Here is a 22,703-nt window from a genome sequence, read left to right on the forward strand (position 1 = left end):
GATGTGTATACCGTAGTTACACAGGTGCTGTATCAGTGATGGGGATGCTGTTAGATGTTTTTGTGATTATATGCAGAAAAACTCTCTAAGGCTGCAAAGTGATGTCTTCAAATTGCTTATCTAGTCTGACCGACACTTCTCATTTTAGCATTACATGTCACCAAACTCCTGAGACTCCAGAGGTTTAAAAATCTGCTTTGCTTTATATTTTTTATTGTACTAGTTAAGTCTATAAGTTGCTGTTGCTGTTTTTATCTCTTTTTTTTTTGTTTTTCTAATGTGCACTTGTTGTTGGAAGCGTCTAGATTTAGTATATATTCCCTTCAGACTGATCCCTGCGAGGTTCAGGAAGACGCTGAACACGGGATTAAGAAATACTAAGATAGCAAACTGCTGAGTCCCTCCCAAACGTAGACGCTTTATCCCCAGTTTGTGTCTTGTCAGGGACTCCCCGTGGTAATTAACTAACACCCCTCAACCCCAAACCACTGGGGGGTCCAGAGAAGGAGATGGAGAACCAATGATCTTAGCTCCAACTCCCTCTAACCTCCCTAACAGGCAGGTAGGTGGGAGAGTTACTGAGATGAACTAAAACATAGGACCCGATCCCTGCTGAGTCAGCACTGTGAGTGTAAGAGACAGAGATCTGGGAAGCATTAGCCTTTCATGAGACCCCTCCACTGGTCTAATATTAGATGAGGCTCTAACATAATAAAGACAAGACAGAAATATGTCTAAAATCTAAGGTTTCATGAACACTAAATAAACTCCTTACCCTCTAACACAGTGGTTTTCAAATGGTGGGATTTTGTTTTTAAGTGTAGTGACTTTCCAGCACAACACTTTTATTTGAAAGTATCTGCTGCAGAGTGACTAGCGGCTGTGTAGTCGCTACCTCCATGAGTCACATGACTCTCGTTTTGTACGTTATAGCAGCCCATCGTGTTTAGTAAGCCTGAATAGGTCTGAATAACGTAACCACCAGCATATACTTCTAATGACATTAACTGTCATTTGGTGCATTTTGTTGCAATATTTTTATGTGCTTTGTTTATTTTTGTTTTCATTGCAAAATCTGAGGAAAGTTTAAATGGAAATTTGCCTCCCTGTTGTGACACGGCGTCGTCCGAAAGAAAATCTGAAAGAAAGCAAATTTGTTCACCTCAATATTTGCAGTTAACTTGACTCCAAATGCACTGCGTGCATATCGCATCACGTAGGCATTCATCTTAACCAACAACAGTAAACACAAGAGCTGCGCTCACTGCTCACAAGCTCTCGCCAAAGCTTCGGGTCAGTGAGTAGCTCTTTAAGGAAGAGGCAACTGGCAAAGTGACAAATCTGTTTTTGATCCGTCACCAAAGCATTTTGTCGTCGTCGAAATATATGCTGGTGACTATTGTGAAACTTGTGTGTGCATGTTCCTTGCTCTGTCTTTCATATGTTGTTTTACTGCTCATCCAACATGTAGCTACTGGTTATCTTCTGTGAACGTGCACAGGTGTTGGTAAAGAGGTAAAGACTGAAACACACAGGAAAATGTGTCAGATCGTGTGCATATTATTAGCTATGCAAATGTGAGGCTGACTTACCGGTGAGGCAGTTGGTTTGTTGGCAGTTGGCATCCCCATGCTATCTATAGACTTGCTGATGCCAGTGTGTTTATATACATGTACTGTGCATAGATAGTGTGTGTGTGTATGTATATATATATATACACACACAAGAGGTATATTGTGTGTATGTTTGTCTGAAGGTGACCGAAGGTGAAAGATTAAACTCCTGAAAGAGTTAAAGCTCCAGTCTGAGGTTTGATGAGCTGTAAACTCAACTGAAGGTTTTATTCTCTGACTGCAGCAACAGCACCGTCACCTTGGCTCCTGTGTGTGTGTGTGTGTGTGTGTGTGTGTGTGTGTGTGTGTGTGTGTGTGTGTGTGTGTGAGTTTGCTGTTGAAGCTGACAGGTGTTGAAGCACCAGTGACCTTCTGTCCAGATATAAACTGGAGGTCAGACAAACACAATTACAGGAGAAACACACACACACACACACACACACACACCCCAAGGCTCTTGTTTGCAATAAAATTCCTGATTTTATTTCAGCTTGATTTGGTGTTGGAATAATCAAAGTTGGGGTGGAGTGTACGTGAGGGTTTAGTTTAGATTACCACTCCTCACCCCCCCTCCCCGTCCTAAAGCTGATTAGGCGCAGCCGCTTTTGTCGCCCGTCGTGTTTTCTGGATCCTGTTTGGTTCTCCGAGTGGAAAATTTGCCGAACTAAGTGCGTCTGGTAATGAGACGAAGAGGCTCTTTTTTAATTCCGCTGAGTTTGGTGTTTCAATTTAGTTTCGCCCCGGGGGTTAGTAAACACACACACACACACACACACAAACACCTACTGCTGCAGTGTAGTTGAGTGATAATGAGGGGTGAGTGAGTATGTGTGATTGCTGTAATATCAGCGGTGATGTTACTGTGCAGACAGAAGCTGATGATGATAATGAAAATGATTCTGTGTCTGTGGCGTAAAGGTTGTTGGTTTCTAATCCAAAGTCTAGCGTGTTACTAACTACTATAGTTATCAGTTTAACATCTAATCTTAAAGTTCAGCAGCACACTGTCCTTCTGGTCACTAGTGAAATAATTACTGAGCAATTACTGTAACAGTTACAGTAATCTGATGGCAGTTTCTACAGCAGTGCGGCCATTTGTTTTTATGTGTATGTTGTTCTGCTTGTAAACTACTGCAATAAAAAGAATTACTCAACACCAATTTTTAACGTCGGGGTCAGACTACACAATGTCAGCTCAGAAATGGATCCAGATCCAAAAGATGTGGGGTGTCGGGAACAAAAATGAGCATCAGGCAACATTTTGTTGTTTTATCCCGCGTAGTGGAAGACAACGATTTGACCTTCTCTTGTCTGTTTGACAACGGTTACGATGATGCTTTGTGACAATTCAGATGCTGTCGTTGTTAACACTCGTGACTTATCCTCATACAACGGTTCGTAGATATCTTACGAAAAATAATGCACCGTTTTTTGCGCATAATGCTACGAATGTCCAGCAACCAGCAACACGCGTACCGGACCTTCGTCGTCATGGTAACAATAAACACATGGTCAACACACGGTCGTAGTTTGGTTAGGTTTAGGAAAAGCTCATGGTTTTGGTTAAAATAGGTAAGTAACTCGCAGTAAGAAGTAACGTAACCACGTAAGTCACGTGAAGTAAATCACTTACGTAGGTTACATAAGTTACGTACTTATGCACGTAAAATAACTCAACGTGGACTTTTGGTTTTACATGGGATACGAACCCCGATCTCCCTGGTGAAAGTCCTGTGTTTGACCGATCTATTCACCCGGTCCACCTCCCATCATGCACTTTGACGCTCTTTAAACTTCCTCGTCTGACTTCCTCCTTTGATCCCGTCATAATTACCGAGGCCACTAGAGGTCGCATCCTAATGATAAATGTAACTGCCTCGTGGCTCTCTATAACGTGCGTTATATACAAATTATAGTGCATTACTTCTCGTAGGTATAACTACAAAAAGTGAATTAGAACACCTTTGCACATCATGCAGGTTATGAAATACCACAACCTGTGATTGGTCTGTAGGCCGATGCCACGTTCACGTCATGTGGGAGCAGCGAGGGGAAAGATTCCTATGTTCATAACTTGCAAAACATGCAACAGTTGTATGATTGGAAAGTTGGTCGTGTGAGGGTTAAAAATACTGTGCAGTGACAACATAGCTCCATCCATCCATCCATCCATTTTCTACCGCTTGGTCCCGTTAGGGGTCGCGGGTGACTGGAGCCTATCCCAGTGACTTTGGGCCTTAGGCAGGGTACACCCTGGACAGTGGCCAACTCGTCGCAGGGCTAACACAGACACAGACAAGGACAGACAACCATTCACTCTCACATTCATTCAATACGGGCAATTTAGAGTTATCAATTAACCTACACATGCATGTCTTTGGACGGTGGGAGGAAGCCGGAGAACCCGGAGAGAACCCACGGTAACACGGGGAGGACATGCAGACTCCACCCAGAGAGATTGTGTGATGCTGGTCTGGTCCGGGAATCGAACCCACGATCTCCTTATTGGGAGGCAGGAGCTTTAACCGCTCTGCCACCGTGCACCCCACAACATAGCTCTTTATCCATAAATTAGCACCGAATTACCTTGACTTCCAGACTTCAGATGATGTGAGCCATTCAAGTATTATTTAGTCAGATATATCAGAGGTTTCAGAAAAATCCTAGTTCGTATTTATGATTTAAATGTTGGTGTATAACAAGTCAGAAACAGGTAATTAGTATAATAATGAGTCCAGGACCATGATTACCCCATTTGACACAGTGACTGTCAGGAAAGAAAGAAATGTTGTGTAGTCTGATCGCTCGGGCCCCTCCGCTCCGTCTTAGCCATGATCATTAAGATTTGCACTGCAGTCTCACCTAATTTCACCTTTTTAAAAAGCATAAATCTTTCTTCAGCTTTCAGGGGTCTTGTGTAGTACTTTGAAGGAAGAATTCAAAGGTACAAAATGAGTAATTTGGGGTAATTATTTGTCATTTGAGGGCACATATTCATAATTATGAGGGACAGTTTATCCCAAAATGTCCCACCTAAAACCTACTCTTCATGTTTCCTGTCACTTTGGAAAAAAGAATCACTATGTCACTATGACACAGCCACGCAGGATTTCTGGGTAGTGCAGCCAACTGAATTTCAAAAAGCTGCAGTATCACTTGCAGCCATCTGAGGCCACAACATGTGATATTTTCTAATGCGGTTTTAAATCGAAATGAAACTTCCTCCAGTGATGAGTTTAGTCTTTCAGAGTGTCGACCTGCAGTCAGTGCTCAGGGACGACTTTCCCCTCCGGTCCACCTCACGAGGAGCAGAGATCTGACCTTAATCTCAATTTTGGGCTTCCTGCTAGGCTTCGAATTAAATCAGCCCTATCCCCTAGTGTGTGTGTGTGTGTGTGTGTGTGTGTGTGTGTGTGTGTGTGTGTGTGTGTGGAGGGCAACACCATATGGCCAGACTGATCATTAGGGAGGCTGCCGGAGGCAAAAAACCGCTGGAGCTACTCCCCTTACACACATTTACACACACACACTCACAGTCAGCCGCTCGGCGAGTGTCACGACGGATCGTGCTCAGAGGCTGTGATGGACCGGTGCACTTAAGCTTTTCCTCGCGCGCACACACACACACACACATATACTCTCCGGTGTCGTAATGAAGGTCCTCCATGTCTCCACAGATGGTGTTTGTCTCCTAAAGTCTCCTTGGTGCCGGTAAACAGAGAGCAGGACGGACCCAGACAGACCTGCCTCTGGGCTCTGAACATGCATCTGTGTGTGTGTGTGTGTGTGTGTGTGTGTTTACCATGTCCATGTGTGTGTCGGCATTTCTTTACTTCATCGAGAAAGAAGAGGAGAGGCCAGGAGAGGAAAGGAAAGGAGGAAGCGAGGAGATGAGGGAGGATGGGAGGAGACGAGGGCAAAGGAAAGAGGATTTTAGGGGACAGAGGACAAGAGAGACACAAGAGGAGAGGAAAGGAAGAGAGTGGAGGAGAGGAAAGAGGAGGAAAGAGTACAGGGTAGGAAAGAAGGTGAGAAGAGAGATGAAAGAAGAGGGGGGAGATGTAAGAAGGAGAGTAAAGGAAAGAAGGGTTGTCTGGAGAGGAAAGAAAACAAGGAGAGGAGGTAAAAAAAAAGGTTGGATAGGAGGAAGGAGGACAGCAAGGGGAAGTTCAAAAGACAAGAGGTCAAGAGAAGCTGTTGAGGAAAGGAAATGATAATGGAGGACCTGGAAGGAGCCGATGAGGAGGAGAGGAAAACAGGGAAGGAGAGGGAAAGGGGATGAGAGAGAAAATGAAGAGGAAGGAAGCTGTAGGTGTCTGTGGCGGGACGCCGGTCAACCCTTTGCGCCAGGTGTAGATCCAGTTTAAAGAGCACGATTATTCTCTCGCAGGAGCAAAATAAATCTGCGCACGTGTCTCAAATATTTAGAATTCCCAAAAACAGGTATTGGTGTCTTGCACCGTCGTTGCAACTCTAATTTTGGTGACGTTTTAATTTCAGTAGAAGGATTAAAAGATTCCTCTGTGTGAGCTTTGGTCTGATAACACCCTTGCGTTCTGCAATTAAATGAATCACTAATCTTTTATGTTATAAATTGTCAAAAATACTGAGAAATACCAACTCATAATTCTCCAGAAGACAAGGTGATGTGTACAGATTGCTTAATTAGTCTCAATGTCCAAAATCCCAATGTAAACATATTATGAAAGTATAACATTGTGAAATGGAAAAAAACAAACGACTCTTTGACTCTGTTTATATTCAAAGTTGGGATTAATTAATTCTTCAACACTGAAATGAGAAGTTTTTATTGGAAATCCTCCTTTTCTGCCTTTCACCTCCAGATGTCAACGTCCAGCTGATCATTTATATCAACAAAATGTCAACAAATCCACCCAAACAACACAAACTGACCTGATCTCCACTTCCTCCCTCCAGGTGCCAACGCCAAGCTGCGCTACCAGATCACCTCAGGAAACACCATGGGCACCTTCGACGTGGAGCCCGAGGTGGGCACCATCTTCGTGGCTCAGCCGCTGGACTACGAGATGGAGCAGCGCTACGAACTCCGGCTGGTCGCCTCTGACGGGAAGTGGGAGAACGAGACGCTGGTGGTGGTTCAGGTGGTCAATCGCAACGACGAGGCGCCCGTCTTCAGCCAGACCGAGTACCACGCCGCCGTGACCGAGGAGCTCTCCCAGCTGCCTGTTTTCATCCTGGAGGTCAGTAATTCGTGTTTGTATGGGTCTGATATCATATAAAAGGCTTCCTAAAGGATTCTTAGGGGACATATCGCTGCCATTTTGTTGGCTACTAAAGATCGGGCACCAACCCATCCACCTCTGTAAGCTATTAAAGTTTTCATTGGAGCAGTATGTTTCAAAATTGCCACCAAGTCACACATGAAAAACATTAAAGTGCCTATTGAGTCCCTAATATTTTGTGGCAAAAATGTGACTCAGTATTTTTTAAAGAGAAGTTTGTTTGTTTTTCCAATTGACTTCCATAAAATTTGAGTTTTCTTATAGGGAACATCTATTAGCCGTTAAAGGAACAGTAGATACATCATACAGCAAGTGGAAAAATTTTATTAGACAAAAAAATCCACACATTTTTAATTAGCTCCCAGTAAATTCTCATCTCAGTGTTTAGATCAGATAGACCTTATAAAGCTTTAAGCCTTATTCCCTGCAGTTAGACTATCAGTAGTTTTCCTCTCTAGCTTTGGCGACAGAAACAAATTTCTTTTTAACTGTTTGCAAGCGTTTTGCTTACTCATAATGGTTTCATCGTAGAAAAGGTTTCAGTCGTAGTCATCTGGACGCTGTTTTCAGAATCAAGACGTTTCAGCTCCCATCCGGAAGTCATTCTCAATTGTGAAAATGGTCTGAGAACTCAGAAATTTAAGCTACTCGGTGTTGCTTAGGCCCCGCCCTCAGGGAGGAGTCTTCCTGAGTGTCTGCTGTTTACACACTGTTTACACTGCTGTTTCACAATTGAGAATGACTTCCGGATGGGAGCCGAAACGTCTTGATTGAATGAGGGACTACACCGTCTCATAATGGTTTGTTCATCAAAAGGCGAAGAGCACAAATCAATTATCAGTTATCCAGATATTTTCCACACCCCACTCTAGGCTACTTCTACATGCTAACGGCCCATAAATTATACATTTACATTTTCACACAGGTATCATTTTTTTCATTTTATGTCATATTAAATTCTAGGCTCTTGATCTGTTGATGTTGTATGTGATTGGCTTGTAATTAAGAAGAGTTAACTGAGCCAATCGATAACCAGCTTCACACCGGTTATCCACAATCACCAGTGTTAAGCTCTCTGTAGCCAGGTAACCCAAATAGAGCCAGGCTAAGTTGAGCTTGCTTTGTGATACAGGCAACATATCCAGGCTGTACTCTTCCCTTCACCCAGTGCATGCTGGGATATGCTCCAGCCCCTCCGTGACCCTGCACAGCATAAGCGGATGCAGAAAATGAATGGATGGATGTGTTGATAGCACGGTGTATGTTTTTGACTGTTAAGTTAAACACTTTAAATAAAAGCACCGATCAGATTTCCATCCAGCCCAGATGAAACTGTTTGAAATGTAAACATGAGAAAGTAAGACCTTCTGAACACACCTTCACCATGAAGGAGCTTGTCGTGAAAATGTCAGTTTATATGAACAAGATGTGAAAATGCATCGGGTTTATTACAGACAAATCTAACAGTATTGGTCATGCTTCGAACATAGAGGCGAATTAGCCTGGAGCGACACCTCAGCAGAGATCCAGTGTCCACAGTCTAACACATCACATATGTGTGACATTTTTCAACACAGTATCAGCTGATAGAGGCACACACATACCCAAAACCTCCTGACAGGAAGTGCCCAGGATCTGAAAAGTTGCCTCAGAAAGTCAGAGTCGACCTCCTTCTTCTGTGGCTTTCATCCACCTTTCGTCAAACCTGTCTCCGGTAATTCACAGTAATATGCATGTGCCGCCGAGCTAAATCAGATTAAAAAGGTGGAAGTGCGTCGGAGAGGGCAGGAAAGTAATCCCCATCAGAGAGGCATGTGTCACCGAGTCCTCAAGCTGGGCCTGCTTCCCCTCGCCTGCTGGAATTGATTTGATATACGCTCGGTTCCTCTCTAACTCTCTCAATAGTTTTTCCGGCGCACGGCCGCCGGCCCCTCCCTGAATGCACGCCGCTTTGAGCCCCGTGTATTAATACAATTCAGCAGATAGTGAACGGAGGGGAAAATCCAATTTGAAATGAATATTTTTTGACTTCACCTGCGCGGCAGTCTCCTCTGTGGTGCTGCGACTGCTCATCTTCTACCTGCATCACGTTGTCAGGGAATGCAGAGAGCCAACAGGGGGGAGGTGGCGGCGGCGGGGGGAAATAAAACTTCAAAGGCTTCTGTAAACAAACCCTCTGGTGAGAAAAGAGGAGAAGAAAGGGTGAAAGTGTACTTTTTTTCTTGCTTTTGTTAGCGTCTATTAACTTTTAATTGCACTGTGTGTCGCGGTGACAGATGTGAGAGCTCGTGTCGTCGCCGCTGCTCTTGTCCCCTCGTTCAGAGAGATAGCAAGAAGGCAGGTTAATTAAGCAAACAGGACAAAGCAACAGAGAAATGTTTATTCCTGTGTTGCAGAGTCCCTGTGTGCGGGGGCAGCTGCTGCAATCAGCCTCCTGCCTCGTGTCGTATTTGCTGGGCTTGACATTTGTACATAATGAAAAAGCAATTTAACTGTTTTGATAAGAAATAGTTCTTTTAAAGGAATGTTGTTTAATTGGAGTGAAAAGTTAGCTGCTTGTGACAATCCATGTTTCATTGCAGTTCATGTATAACGAAATCCATTTTATTACCAAGAGAATGTGGTGTTGGTATTTTGTGGGTGTTTGTTTTTAGAGTTAAAAAGACTTTCAATATCACAACATTTTTGGTTATCCAGTCTATAATACTTTTTAAAATTTCGTTAATTACTCAAGCAGTTACATGAGACAATGTTCTGTAACAAGTACCATAACTTGTTGAAGTTTATAAGCTATATAAGCTATAATTCGAAGCAAGCAGTTTTGACCCATTTACAGTTTTTAAAAGGAGAATAGTCAAGGAGCATTTCATACACAAATGCAATTCAAAATTCTTGAATAAAGACATTAAGTTAGAAATACAGCATAAGACATTAAAAAACATACATTAAAAGGATAGAAAACATTTTAAAAAGGAATTACAAAAAAATAGAAATAAATAGAATAGAATTAAGGACTTAAGTGGATAGTGATGAGTGCTTAAAGCCTAAATTGTACTTTCCGCACCTGCGTGACATAAATTTGCCTTGATCCGGCTCTTAATATTTTGTCAAAGGGTATAGAGAACATGTGTGTTAAACCTGGTTTTAAAAGTAAATAATTCTGATGGGCATTAAGGTCTCAGTATGCTTCAAATGAACTAGTTAGTATGATGTGTCATCTAAGTGTTTTTAATACCTTTTCTGAATTGTCAAACTCAAAGGCAGGCCTCATGGCTCCTGGAAATTTACAAAAATTTGGGGCTTGAGATACTATAGGACGATCAAGTTTTGAACCTTGTTCTAAAGACAGTCATTTATCTTAACATATAACCTATTATCTTATATATCTTATCATAAATGTATGTATATGTCCTATATATTCTGGAAGTTTTTATCCAGCACTGGGGAGAAAAATAATTATAAATGCTATAATAAATGGCCAGTCTTCCATTTTTAGTTTGGACCGGAAATGGCTAGCAGACCTCTACCAGATGAGCTGAGAGGCCGAAGAGGTTCATGTGGTAAAAGAGTATTTCTCATTTTGGATTTTTTCTTGTCTATCCTTTTACAGGTGTCGGCCACAGATCCAGACCAGGAGGCCGACCAAAACGCCCTCCGCTACTCCCTCCATGGCCAGGGCGCCGGTGGCGAGTTCACCATTGATGAACGCACTGGAAGAATCTACGCCCAACGGCGCCTGGACCGCGAGGAGCGCCCAGCCTGGAGATTCCTCGTCCTCGCCACAGACGAGGGAGGGGCAGGACTCACAGGGTTTGCTGATGTGCTGTTAGAGGTCAGAGATGTCAACGACAATGCACCCTTCTTCCCGTGTCCAGCAATGGAAGTAGACGGATGTTTTGTTGGCCAAGTGCCTGAAAATTCACCTGCCGACACCTCCGTCATGGAAATGCGCGCCATGGACCTGGACGACCCCAATGAGGGCAAGAACGCCATGCTGACCTACAGCATCATCAAGAATGTCCGCAATGAGATTAACCTCAACCTGTTCTCCATCAACGCCAGCACAGGCACCATCTACACAGTTCTACGTTCCCTGGACCGGGAGGTGGAGGAGCGGTATCTGGTGGTGGTAGAGGCCAGAGACGGAGGGGGTTTGGCGGGAACAGGGACAGCCACCATCATAGTTTCAGATGTCAACGATCACCCACCTGTCTTCACTCAGAGGCTCTACACCACTCAGGTGAGTCCACCAAAGCAAGGCAAGTTTATTTGTATAGGACCTTTTAACAACAAGGCAATTCAAAGTGCTTTAGGAAAAGAAAGTCACCAGTCCAAAACACACCTCCATCACCTTCTGTCAACATCATTGCTAATAATAGTAATAATGACACACTTCTGTTCTTCCGGTGTTTAGGTGACAGAGGACCTGGAGGTGAACAGTGAGGTTCTCGTAGTTTCTGCTACAGACGGCGATCAGGGTGAGAACGCTGTGGTAACCTTCAGCATTGTTGGTGGTGACGAAGACAGGAAGTTCTTTGTGGAGACAGACAAAGTGAACCGACGCGGCGTGATAAAACTTAAGAAGAAGGTTGACTTTGAGAAACCCCATGAGAGGACTTTCAATCTGACCCTGAAGGCTGAAGACGCTGATTTCTTCAGTCTGGCGTACTGTCTTGTTCAGGTGGAAGACTCCAATGACCACGCCCCCGTGTTTTTTCCCCAATTCTATGAGTCACCAGCCATGTCTGAAGATGTACCTGTGGGGACAATTGTTGCTCAGGTTACAGCTTCTGATCTAGACTCGGGCCAAAATGGACGCTTTTCTTACAGTATTTCAAAAGAGTCTGACCCCTACAGTCAGTTTCTGGTGGACCAGTCTGGTTGGGTGGTAGTGGCCGATTCTCTGGACAGGGAGAAAATCTCGCAGCACAGGATCATGGTCCTCGCCACAGACGCTGGGAGTCCACCCCTGACTGGCACTGCCATCGTGATGGTCACCGTACTTGATATTAATGACAATGGGCCAGAGTTCGAGGTCCCTTATAAGCCTGTTGTTTGGGAGAACACGCCGGCACCCCAGGCGGTTCAAATGAACGAAACCTCCCTCCTCCTCCACGCCACTGACCGGGACACCTCCACCAATGGCGGACCGTTCTCCATACGGCTTCTCATGCTCACCTCAGATGCCACCAACTTCAATTTGACTGACTTTCGCAACGGCAGCGCCACCATCACTGCCCTCCGGACCTTCGACCGCGAACGGCAGAAGGAATACCTCCTCCCGATTCTCATGATTGACAGTGGCTCTCCTCCAATGAGCTCCACCAGCACACTGACGGTCGTCATTGGTGACAGGAATGACCACCCTCACTCACCAGGACACACCAACTTTATCGTCTACAGTTATGAGGGTATGTTTTCTGTTTTTTGATACCTGATTCATAGAGAAAGGGATTTTTTTTCTAGTCTCCAGCACAGACAGGCATGAGTTTAGCTACTGAGGACACAGCTAAGGGGAGGAGACAGTTACAGGTTGGCAGCGGTCGGCCCGGCTGCCAAACAGGACCACAGCAGCTATCCCCTGCTGTGAGGCTGTAGTGGAAACAGCACGGCGCAGCTAAAGCGGCCCGACTGGCCCCATGGAAAAACCCTGTTATGTGAACCGGGCCCCTCTTCTCTGATTTAGTAGGAGATCAAAGTGAAGTAAAGTAAAGCAGCTGCACACTGATGAAGCCTGAAACATTCTGTCTTTGTTTTCTCCCATGTGCAGAATTTTTTGTGTGTGCCACTACTTTACTTTTATTTTTTTTACTTTTTTTACTTACTTTTACCTTTATTTATCCAGGAACAGGCTTTACTGAGCGCACTTGCTGTTTTTCATTTCACACCTGAGAGCCTCAAAGTACAACCTACTACTTTCTACTCCACTTTAGAAGTTGATTTCAGATTTCAGATCAGAGTTAACCAGCTGGTCTGAGGGATTCAAACAGGTGTTTTTCTGGACACAGACGGGCTCCTCTAACCTCCAGGTCTCCCGGTGTCCCTCCCACCACCTCCTGAGTGCTCTGTGCTTGTGTTGTTAAGACTGTACTTGTCACAGTCGACTGCTCGCAGCCTCCCGCTCCAGCCCACATCACTTATTTAGCGTTTCATACCATCTGTCAGCCTCCTGTAATTTGCTGGGAAAACTAAGGTTTTCTGTAATGTATTTTTAGTGGATTCCCTCTCCAGGGCCTTTCCACATGAAAGTACATTAACCAGCTAATACGAATCCATCACGTACCTCAACAACATGCCATGAAGCAAACAATTAACTCCAGCTTAAGTCCCAGGTTTGACGGGCACATAAACAGGAGCCATTTTTAAAAGGCAGCTGATTTCACAGCTAAAGAGATTACAGCGCTGCGTTCAGCTTTTTTTGGAAGAGGGGGGAAAACACTGTGCGAGCAATTCTAATGTGTGCACATCTTCCTGCTGTGCTGTCAAACCATGACCGTGCGTCGCCCGCCACCTTATCTCCTTAAAGAAGCCTCCACTTTCTTTCCTTCACTCTTAATATTTGGGTTGTACCACCGGGATCCCTTGCACTCAAAACTAATTCCTTTCAAAGCCAATGCATTTTTTTTTACTTTTTGTGTCTTTAACTTCCCACCTCCTGACAGGTATTCTCCCGACGACGGTGCTCGGACGAGTTCAATCCCCTGACCTTGATGACTGGAGTAAGAAGGTGTACCGGTTCGAAGGCAAACCATCCAGGTACTTTGATCTCATATGGTGAAAACTCTGAGATGGCTGAGAGGTGACATGCTAAAAGAGAGTGCTGGGGGTGAAAGTAGAGATGGAAAAGTAATAGTTAAGAGAGGTAGAGGGCTTTGAAGGAGAGCACTGCCACAAGGTAATAAGGTAGAGAGGCAGCAAAGCAAAGAAAAGGAGAGTTAGAAAGATAAGGTATTGAGGTAGAGAGGTAGAAGTAGCACTATGAGAAAGAGAAGCAAAGTGGGGTAGACAACTAAGCAAAAAAGTGCTAAACAGATGCAAAGAGGTAGATAATGAGGTAGAGAAGATAAGGAAGTGATACTGTAGATACTAGATATAGGTGGAGATAAAGAGGTGTTGAGAGAGGCATTAGTGGTGGAGGGGAAGAGGAAGACAAATACAGGTAAAGGTAAACATTGTTTAACATTGACACTAATGCAGACTCGATATTGACTGTGATGAATTACACAACTAGATTTTCACTTCATACAGAACAGAAATACATTGAAGCTAATGGCTGCCTGGAACAGTGGGAAAAATACATCCAAAAATCTAAAACTGCACAGCCTGCATTGGAAAATGGCCAGCAAACATATTGAATATACATGATTTGGAGTAAATGGTCTTAAACTTTCAAACACATTGCTGTGGGCCTTTAAGGAATGCAACATGTTGCAATGACAAAAATATGAATAGGTCAGTGCACCAAACTGCAAAAAAAAGCATATTTTCTAGCTTGCTTAGGTTTTGAGATGTCTGTCTCTGAGATTTCAGCAAGACACTCCCGCTGCCATTTGGACCATCTTTACTGCACAATCCTGTTTGGCATATTGTGAGTAGTTTTGGATAAAAGCATCCAGAGAATGGCAGATGTAAAGCTGTTTTAGGATGTGTTGGAGCTAAAGCAGAAAAGATTCCCTCTTAAAGTGTCCCCTCTCATGTGACACGCAGCAAGAGATGCATAAAGAAAAAGAGAGAAAATAAAAGAGCGGCACAGGAACTGACAGATTTAAAATAGAGAGGGAGAGACAGTACAAAGGTGCGGTGCGACAAAGACGAGAAAGGAAAATTGGGACAGAGAAACAGGCAGTTTGAAGGGGGAAACAAAGAAAGAGTGAAAGAGAATGAAAGGGCAGAGGACGGGGAGGAGAGAGAGATAGAAAAGGGGATCTGACTTGTCAGGAACAGTGCTATTAATACTTCATAACCAGCGATATTGAAAATTCCCAGTGAAGCGCGGCGAGGGCGCACTCGTTTTGTTTGATGAGGCGAGGCTTCATGCGGGCGCGTTGAAAGGAGAGCCTGATTGCACTCCCTGCCACCTTCTCTTCTAACGAGATACCTGTAAGGAGGGACGACAAGAGACGACAAGAAACGGCGGAGAACAAAGGAACCGCTAGAGAATTACCATAGATACTCCTGAACCACCGCCTCTCATCACTCCAGCCCGCAGATAGCAATTTGTTCATAGTATGGATCAGGTTTAGGTTGCATCTTATTTACATATAGAAGTGATACAAACTAGAGGAAAAATAAGAACTAGAACAGTGTTCAGGTGAGGTGAAACAGCCCCAGCGGACCAATAACAACATGTCACCTCACAGGAAATCAAGACAACAGCATGCTACATATAAACAGACGAAGATATCAGCGTCCTGCCCCGACAGACAGTAATTTGTTTGGGATTGATCCGCACATTATATCTTCTCAATGGTTTCCTGTCAGTGAAGTGCTGTGTTGCAGTGTTTGAAATCTTTAAAGCGTGACATAAATCCAGGAGAAGGTGCGGAACAGCCTCCCCTGCAGCAGCAGTGCAGGTTCAATCCCGGGTGCATTTTGGCCTCGATTCAGTCGCGGTTAATTAATCCGTCTGGTCTGAGCTCTGAAGGTCGCCGCGGTGTTAAAAAGGTTAAACCATTACATGAGCCTGATGGCACATGTTCAGGACCAGGTTTGGACCCGGGCCGCAGGGCCTGGGATCGACTCTCCGGTGCAGCAGAGCAGAGAGTGCCAAAGTTTTCCAGATCAAGAACCCCCCACATGGATCCATGTCCAACCACAGACCTCCATCTGGTCAGAGTTTGATCTGAGGAATCCCATCTGAGAAAGACTTTACCCAGTTTTAATATCATATGGAAAAATAGATGAATCTGGCCAGACTTTCATTCCACTCGGTTTTTCCTGCAACCTATCAATTATATTGACATTTTTTACCAATGAACCCTTGCGTTTTGGTGTTGTTCCATTTAGGTTGCTCCACTTTACCCTTAATATTATTAAGGGCTCAGCAAGAAAACAGTCTATGGAAACATGAAAAGAGAATTTCGGACAGCGAACATGAAAGATACCCACATGATTTGGCTAACTCAGACTGCTGAAGCCTCATATCATATTTAACATGCTTCGACTGGCTTCATGAAATACCTTTATGGAAAGTACAAATTGCTTCAAAATTAAAGGGATAAAACACATCACAGACGTACAAAATATGCAATTAGGCCATACATAGAAATACAGCACATGGTTTCATACTGTATAAATGCTTCTGCTAGAAGGAAGCAGCTAATCTGGACCAGTTATGGACAAATGATGTCCATGTAATTTAACCGGATAAAAACACAGAAAATATACTCTCTCTGTCTCTCTCTCAGGTTGTTCAGTCTGAACCAGAGCTCAGGTCAGCTCAGTATCAGGGAGGGGGCTCCTCCAGGCTCGTACCACCTGCAGGTACGCGTGTCGGACCACACCTGGCCCGACGTCACCTCCACAGCTCAGGTGGACGTCAGGGAACTGCAGCAGGACGCCCTGCAAAACGCCGGCTCCATCCGCATGACCAGTGAGTCCCACAGTGATGATGATGACGAAGATGATGATGTCAAAATATCAGAATACAGTTTTTTAACCTAATCCTATTACTGTTATTACTATTGGAGGTTTTTTTTTTTTACCAATTGCTTGATAACTTCTCAACACACTGACACAAGATGCACACATGCACGCCCCAGCGGTTGCCATGGTAACTGTAATTGAAGGGGAGCGATGTTGCATATCCCCGAGTGCTGCTGGGTCCCGGTTTCAAGGCTGTCAGTTCCCCCAGGCTCCATCAGCACCAACAGACAGAGAGGCATGATGGGAAATAACTCCCTGTTCTTCTTCTGCTGTCTTCTCTTGTCTCGTCTCCTCTTCTGTTTTTTCTGCTCTCCTCTTTTCAGATTTTGTGTTTTTGTCTTTCTTTTCGACTGTTTTATCTTCATTTTTCTTTCTTTCCCGCCTTTCATTTATCTTGTAGTGTTATGTCTCTGTCTGTCCAGTGCTTTTTCTTGCTGCTCAGGATTTCACCTTAAGGTTTATAAATTAAGTAAATAAATCTGTTAACCCTTCTTCTCTTCTTCCAGACCTGACAGTGGAGGACTTCTTCAGCAGTAGTGGAGGTGAGGAGAGTCGGTTCTCCCGTCTGGGTCGAACGTTGGCTGAACTCCTGCAGACTTTGCCAGAAAATGTCCAGATCTTCTCTGTGGGCGACGTCGCCCAGCGGGGAGAGAAGGCGCTCGACGTCTGGTTTGCCGCTCATGGCTCGCCGTATTACAAGGCCGAGAAGCTGCACGGCTACGTGGCAGCAAACAAAGCCAAGGTGAGGACAGAGTTATAGCCTGAAAAGGGTCTTCAAATGTTTTGAACCTGTACTGCAAGGTTTCTTTAATGAATACAGGGTTTGAAGGGCAATCTGTAGTATTTTTTTTTTTTTTAACTGAACACACCTGGACATCATTTTACCTTAACCAGCTGTTCAGCTAAAAACAACAACAAGAGGCAGTGTTTGCCTCTTTATTTCTACTTTTAAACTGTCTAAATTCAATCTTATTGGCCTCTTAAACTCTGCTGGTGTCCTTGGTGGTTCAGTCATAACACATTTTTGTAAGAAAACATTGTTCAAGCCCACAGAACTTTATTTTAAATAAAGAGTTTTTAAAGACTGTGTAATGTGTAAAAGTTATGCACATGACATCTAGAAGTACAGTGATATAAAAAAACATGAAGTCTTGGATTTTAATGTTTCAGTCATTAGCAACCATCATATAGTTTGAATGAAGTGTTGAAAAAAGTTGATACAAAATATATATGATATATATATGATAGTGTCAAACAGACTAGTAATGTTTTTTGGAAAATTTAAGAAACTTACATTGAAATTTAAGGGAAAGTCAAGACTTTAAGAGGTTAAAAAGATCAACAAAATGTAATTTCCTGAAAACCAGCAGTAGATGTTTTTTCTGTTCATTTTCTTTTTTTAATTTAGCACAAAACACATTCTCTAGTTTTTTTTTAAAGTGTACAAGGTTGAAATTATTTTAGAGTTTAGCTCAAATTAAACGGAAGAGCGAGTTTTAAAGGCCAGAAACTGACCAACCAATCGTAATTTTTGTTCTCATTGATAAAAAAAGCTTACTTGCTCCCTCCTGGACCGGAAAGGTGATCAGCTCTTCAATCTCCGAAAAAACGGGAACATTCCTTTAAATACAGAGAACAGTTCAAGTAAAGGACAAACTCTAAGAAACAGTTGAGTCAGAGTGAAGTGTGAAAGCAGAGAGGAGGTGAACTGACAGAATTCATATTTATGACTGCAAACAGAAAGGGTTAATGATACATTAATTACACATCAATTAAGCTGCAGAGAGCAGCTGCTGACCTGAGGTCAGTACTGTGAGAGGCAGGAAGGTGATGACAGTTAATGAAACCATGTAAACACATACATACAAGCACGCACACTCAAACGCAACTGAGCAAGTCATATTCAAATATCCAGGAAGTACTCAGATCTTTTATTTAAGTAAAAGTAGCAAACACCACAGAATAGAAATAAACAAAGAGTTTCCCCTCGGGGATCAATAAAGTATTTCTGATTCTGATTATTGATCCCCGAGGGGAAACTCTTTTGTTACAGCAGCTCACTGTCATGTCAGTGCACACAGGGATAGAAGTACTGAGCAAAAACATATAATACACTATAACACAGGTCAGATAAATTAAGTACAGAGTGGATATAAGTATAAATTAAAATAAGTTGATGTACAAAGTGGATTTACAGTTGATGATAATAATACGGTATAATAATACAATGTAATATTATAAGTAATAAATAATAGTGCATGTACTGTCAAGTGTAACTTATTAAGATGATTATGAGACGGTGGATATTGCACAGCAGTAATAGAAGTATGAATAAATATCAATAAATTAAACGAGTATATTGCACTGGAGTATTACACAGAATATTGCACAATTATGTCAAGTATTGCAGAGATGTTAATGATCAATGTCCAGTTTAGTGAGTCGGGTCATACAGACTGACCCTTAGAGGGAGGAGTTAAAGAGTCTGATGGCCACAGGCAGGAATGACTTCCTGTGGCGCTCTGTGGTGCATTGTGGGGGGATGAGTCTTCCGCTGAAGGCGCTCCTTTGTTTGACCAGCACGTCATGGAGCGGGTGGGAGACGCTGTCCAAGATGGCGTGTAGTTTGGCCAGCATCCTCCTCTCTGACACCACCTCCAGAGAGTCCAGCTCCACCCCCACAATGCCACCGGCCTTACGGATCAGTTTGTTTACGGATCAGCTTTGTGCCCCAGCATGAGTCTCAGCATTGTCCGGCAGATGTTGAAGGACCTCAGCCTCCTCAGGAAACAGAGGCAGCTCTGGCCCTCATCTTGAGTGATTATAACAATTTATCTTTTAACTGAAGTTGAATAAATGTAGTGAAGTAAAAAGTACAATATTTTCCTTGAGTCAATGTACCTCTGCAAATATCTAAACTCTCAGCTGACAAAGAAAAAAGTAACAAACAAGCATAAATTAAAAAAACAAGCTGATTTAAATAAAAAAAAAAGACAGATGAGGAAAGAGAAGAATAAATGTTGGAATTAATAAAAAAAACTAGCCTATTAATGTAGCATTTGTAAAAACATTAAAGTTGTCAGCATTTTATTTTTTAGTCTAACTGTTTCAGTTTTTTAAAAAAACCTGTTCTTACTATACTTTTTTATTAGCCGGTTCAAATTTGGATCCGTTTCCAGGTCAAGAGAAAACCCAGATTCGGATTCCTCAAAGGCTGACAAATCTCTAATCGAATCTTTTTTTTAATTAACAATGTACGTATCATTCAGGTAGCAGCGTCTGAATTATAGCCAGAACTGACCACTGCGTCTGTCAGTTTAAACGAAGAACATCGACGATTATATCAGCTGTAAATCATCAACATGTGCTGCTGGCTCTTTGCCAAAAGGCTAAAGTGAAACTTGGCTGTTGTCTGGTTAATGTGCCGTCTGTACGCCACCAAAGATCATTTGTGAGGTAAAAGACGCACAACTCTGTAGCATAACTCAGCACTCGTGAGTGTATGGTGTCTTTTTGCAGTCAACAGACCAACAGTGGTGAGTCTTTTCTGGTGAAACAATCTAGCTGTGTCAGTAGTCTGAATCTCCCGGTTAAACGTTCAGATCACATCTATATGACAAACATTTGCTGGTTCCAGCTTTTCAAATGTGAGGATTTGCTGCTTTTCTCGGTTTTGTAAATGTAATATCTTTGATGACAAGCAATTGGAAGACATCAGCTCGGGCTCTGGGAGCTTGTGAGAGGCATTTCCCACAATTTTCTGACATTTTACAGACTAAACAATTTATCCGTTTATCTAGAAAAATATTCGCAGATTATATGAGAATGAAAACATCTAAAAAAAAATTACCTGTAGCCCTAATATATATCCTTTTGCACGTAAAATCAAAGCTAAAACACTGAAAATTAGAGTAATTATTGCAAATAAAGTGATTATACTAGCCAGAAGGTCACAAGTTCAGTTCCTGAAGCCGTCACACGTCCTGTCAAAGCGTCAGGACAGATTCAGTACAGCACATCTCATGCTGTGATGAAACTTATTTAAAAAACAATCAAAACCTATAAAAAAGACAATTATTCAAGTCAAGTATTAAGTATAAATACCAGTGCAAAGCACACAGTATGATTAAAAATAACTTGTTCATCAAATGCTGCAGAAGAAAGATGTGTCTTTAATTATCTCGGGTTAAAAGGAAAAGTATCTCGGCTGATTCAGAACAAGAATGTCAGATAAATACAAAGTCGGCACAAAAAAAAAAAAAGATTATGTTGAAACTGGCTCTGGAGCCAAAGACTGAAGCCCTGCCTGGGGAGTGTAAGTCACTGTGGATAAGAGTGTCAGCTGAATAACTAAACCCCCCCAAAAAAAGAAATACACACAGTTGGAGAGAGACAGGAAACCCTGAGGGACTCTGATGAAAACCTCTCACCCATAAAGACAAAACGAGAGAAAAGAATCAAGATGACAAGCAGGGAAACGGGTGAATTTGGCAACAGAAAGCGAATGACAGCAAAACTTTAACAGGAGGGGAAAATGACAGAGAAACACCAAAGTGCATAAATAACATTAAGGGAAATAGACTAAATACAGATCAATGATGCAAGTAGATATTAGATCAAAGAGAGCTGCTGTCATTCTCTGAAACTCTCTATTATGTTCAAACAGAGCTCAACTTCAATAACTTACTTCAGTAATATTGCTCCGGTGTTTTTGTCCCATGTTAGTTTTAGTTTCACTTAGCTGTCTTTTTAATTTATATTTTATATTCACTCCGGATTTAGTCTTAATTGTAGTTTTATGTTACTATTAGTCTCCTGTTAGCTTAAATTAGTCAATTTCTTTGATAAGTTTCATGCTACTTTTAGTTTAACTTTAATTTTAGTTTCAGTTAGTTTATGTTTCTTTTAGTTTAATCCTAGTTTTCGTTTCAGTCTTGTACTAGTTTTAGATTACTGCTAGTTTTCTGTCCTGTTACCTATAGCTTAACGTTGGTTTTAGTTAGTTTCATGCTAGTTTGTTTCAGTTAGTTTTATCCTATATGCCTACTTTCAGTTAGCTTATTATGTTCATTTTAGCTTCATGCTAGTTTTAGTTTCATGTTAGGTTTAGTTTCATTTAGCTTCATGCTAGTTTTAGTTTCATGTTAGGTTTAGTTTCAGTTAGCTTCATGCTAGTTTTATGTTTCATGTAAGGTTTAGTTTCATGCTAGTTTTAGTTTCATGTAAGGTTTAGTTTCATTTAGCTTCATGCTAGTTTTAGTTTCATGTTAGGTTTAGTTTCAGTTAGCTTCATGCTAGTTTTAGTTTCATGTAAGGTTTAGTTTCAGTTAGCTTCATGCTAGTTTTAGTTTCATGTTAGGTTTAGTTTCAGTTAGCTTCATGCTAGTTTTAGTTCTGAGCTAAACTAATTAGTTTCAGTTAGCGTTAGTTATCTTAGTTATACTTTTATGTTACTTATAGGTTAACACTAATGCTATTTTTAGCTTCATATTTATTTTGTTTCAGTTAGCTACCTTCATGCTAGGTTTAGATTTACCTTCAATTCAGTTTCATGCTAGTTTTTTTTTCTTTTACCTTCATGCTGGTTGTAGTTTCATGCTCGGGTTTAGTCGTAGTTGGCTTTATGCTAGTTTTACTTTAATGCTAGGTTTAGTTTTAGTTGGTTTCTTGCTATTTTTAGTTTGGTTAGCCTCATGCTAGTTTGTTTCAGTTTGTTTTATCCTATTTATTCTTTCAGCCATGTCTTTGGGGTTAATGTTAATTTTAGTTTCATGCTAGGTTTAGTTTTAATTAGCTTCTTGCTAGTTTTACTTTCTGTTACCTTCATGCTAGTTTACATTTTTATTAGTTTAATGCTAGGTTTGGGTCCAGTTCCTTCATGCTAGTTTAGTCCTGGTTTCAGTTAGTTTATGGTGGTTTTATTTTAGTCCTAGTTAGTTTCATACCAGATACCTGATAGTTTTTGTGTCATTTACTTTACTTTTAGTTCTAGTTTCAGGCTAGTTTTAGTTTGGTTAGCTTCATGCTAACAGTTAGTTAGTTTCAGTTAGTTTTTATCCTAGTTATACTTTCAGTTAGTTACTGTATGTGTTAGTTTTAGTTTGATGTAGAAACATTTTGATCTTATTTTTTGCTTTTTAACATAACCTGAATGTTTTTCTGTCTATCATGTCTTTACCCC

At 42.1% G+C, this 22,703-nt stretch overlaps 1 protein-coding gene and 1 long non-coding RNA gene across 2 annotated transcripts in view; one reads left to right on the forward strand and one right to left on the reverse strand.

The window, feature by feature from the left end:
• Positions 1-22,703, forward strand: part of si:dkey-22o22.2 (neural-cadherin) — a 137,138-nt gene that overhangs the window by 96,733 nt on the left and 17,702 nt on the right. Inside the window, exons 17-22 of the mRNA XM_044206961.1 lie at positions 6,552-6,835; positions 10,488-11,117; positions 11,292-12,288; positions 13,540-13,633; positions 16,285-16,469; positions 17,029-17,264. Coding sequence (XP_044062896.1) covers positions 6,552-6,835; positions 10,488-11,117; positions 11,292-12,288; positions 13,540-13,633; positions 16,285-16,469; positions 17,029-17,264 — 2,426 coding nt within the window. The remainder of the gene's footprint in view (positions 1-6,551; positions 6,836-10,487; positions 11,118-11,291; positions 12,289-13,539; positions 13,634-16,284; positions 16,470-17,028; positions 17,265-22,703) is intronic.
• Positions 8,735-22,703, reverse strand: LOC122881167. Its single transcript, XR_006379115.1, has 3 exons — positions 22,097-22,703; positions 18,081-18,142; positions 8,735-9,053 (listed from the first exon to the last, which is right to left on the reverse strand). It is a non-coding gene; the product is annotated as an uncharacterized LOC122881167 (long non-coding RNA).

The sequence above is a fragment of the Siniperca chuatsi genome, linkage group LG9 (assembly GCF_020085105.1).
Source record: "Siniperca chuatsi isolate FFG_IHB_CAS linkage group LG9, ASM2008510v1, whole genome shotgun sequence".
Lineage (NCBI taxonomy): Eukaryota > Metazoa > Chordata > Actinopteri > Centrarchiformes > Sinipercidae > Siniperca > Siniperca chuatsi.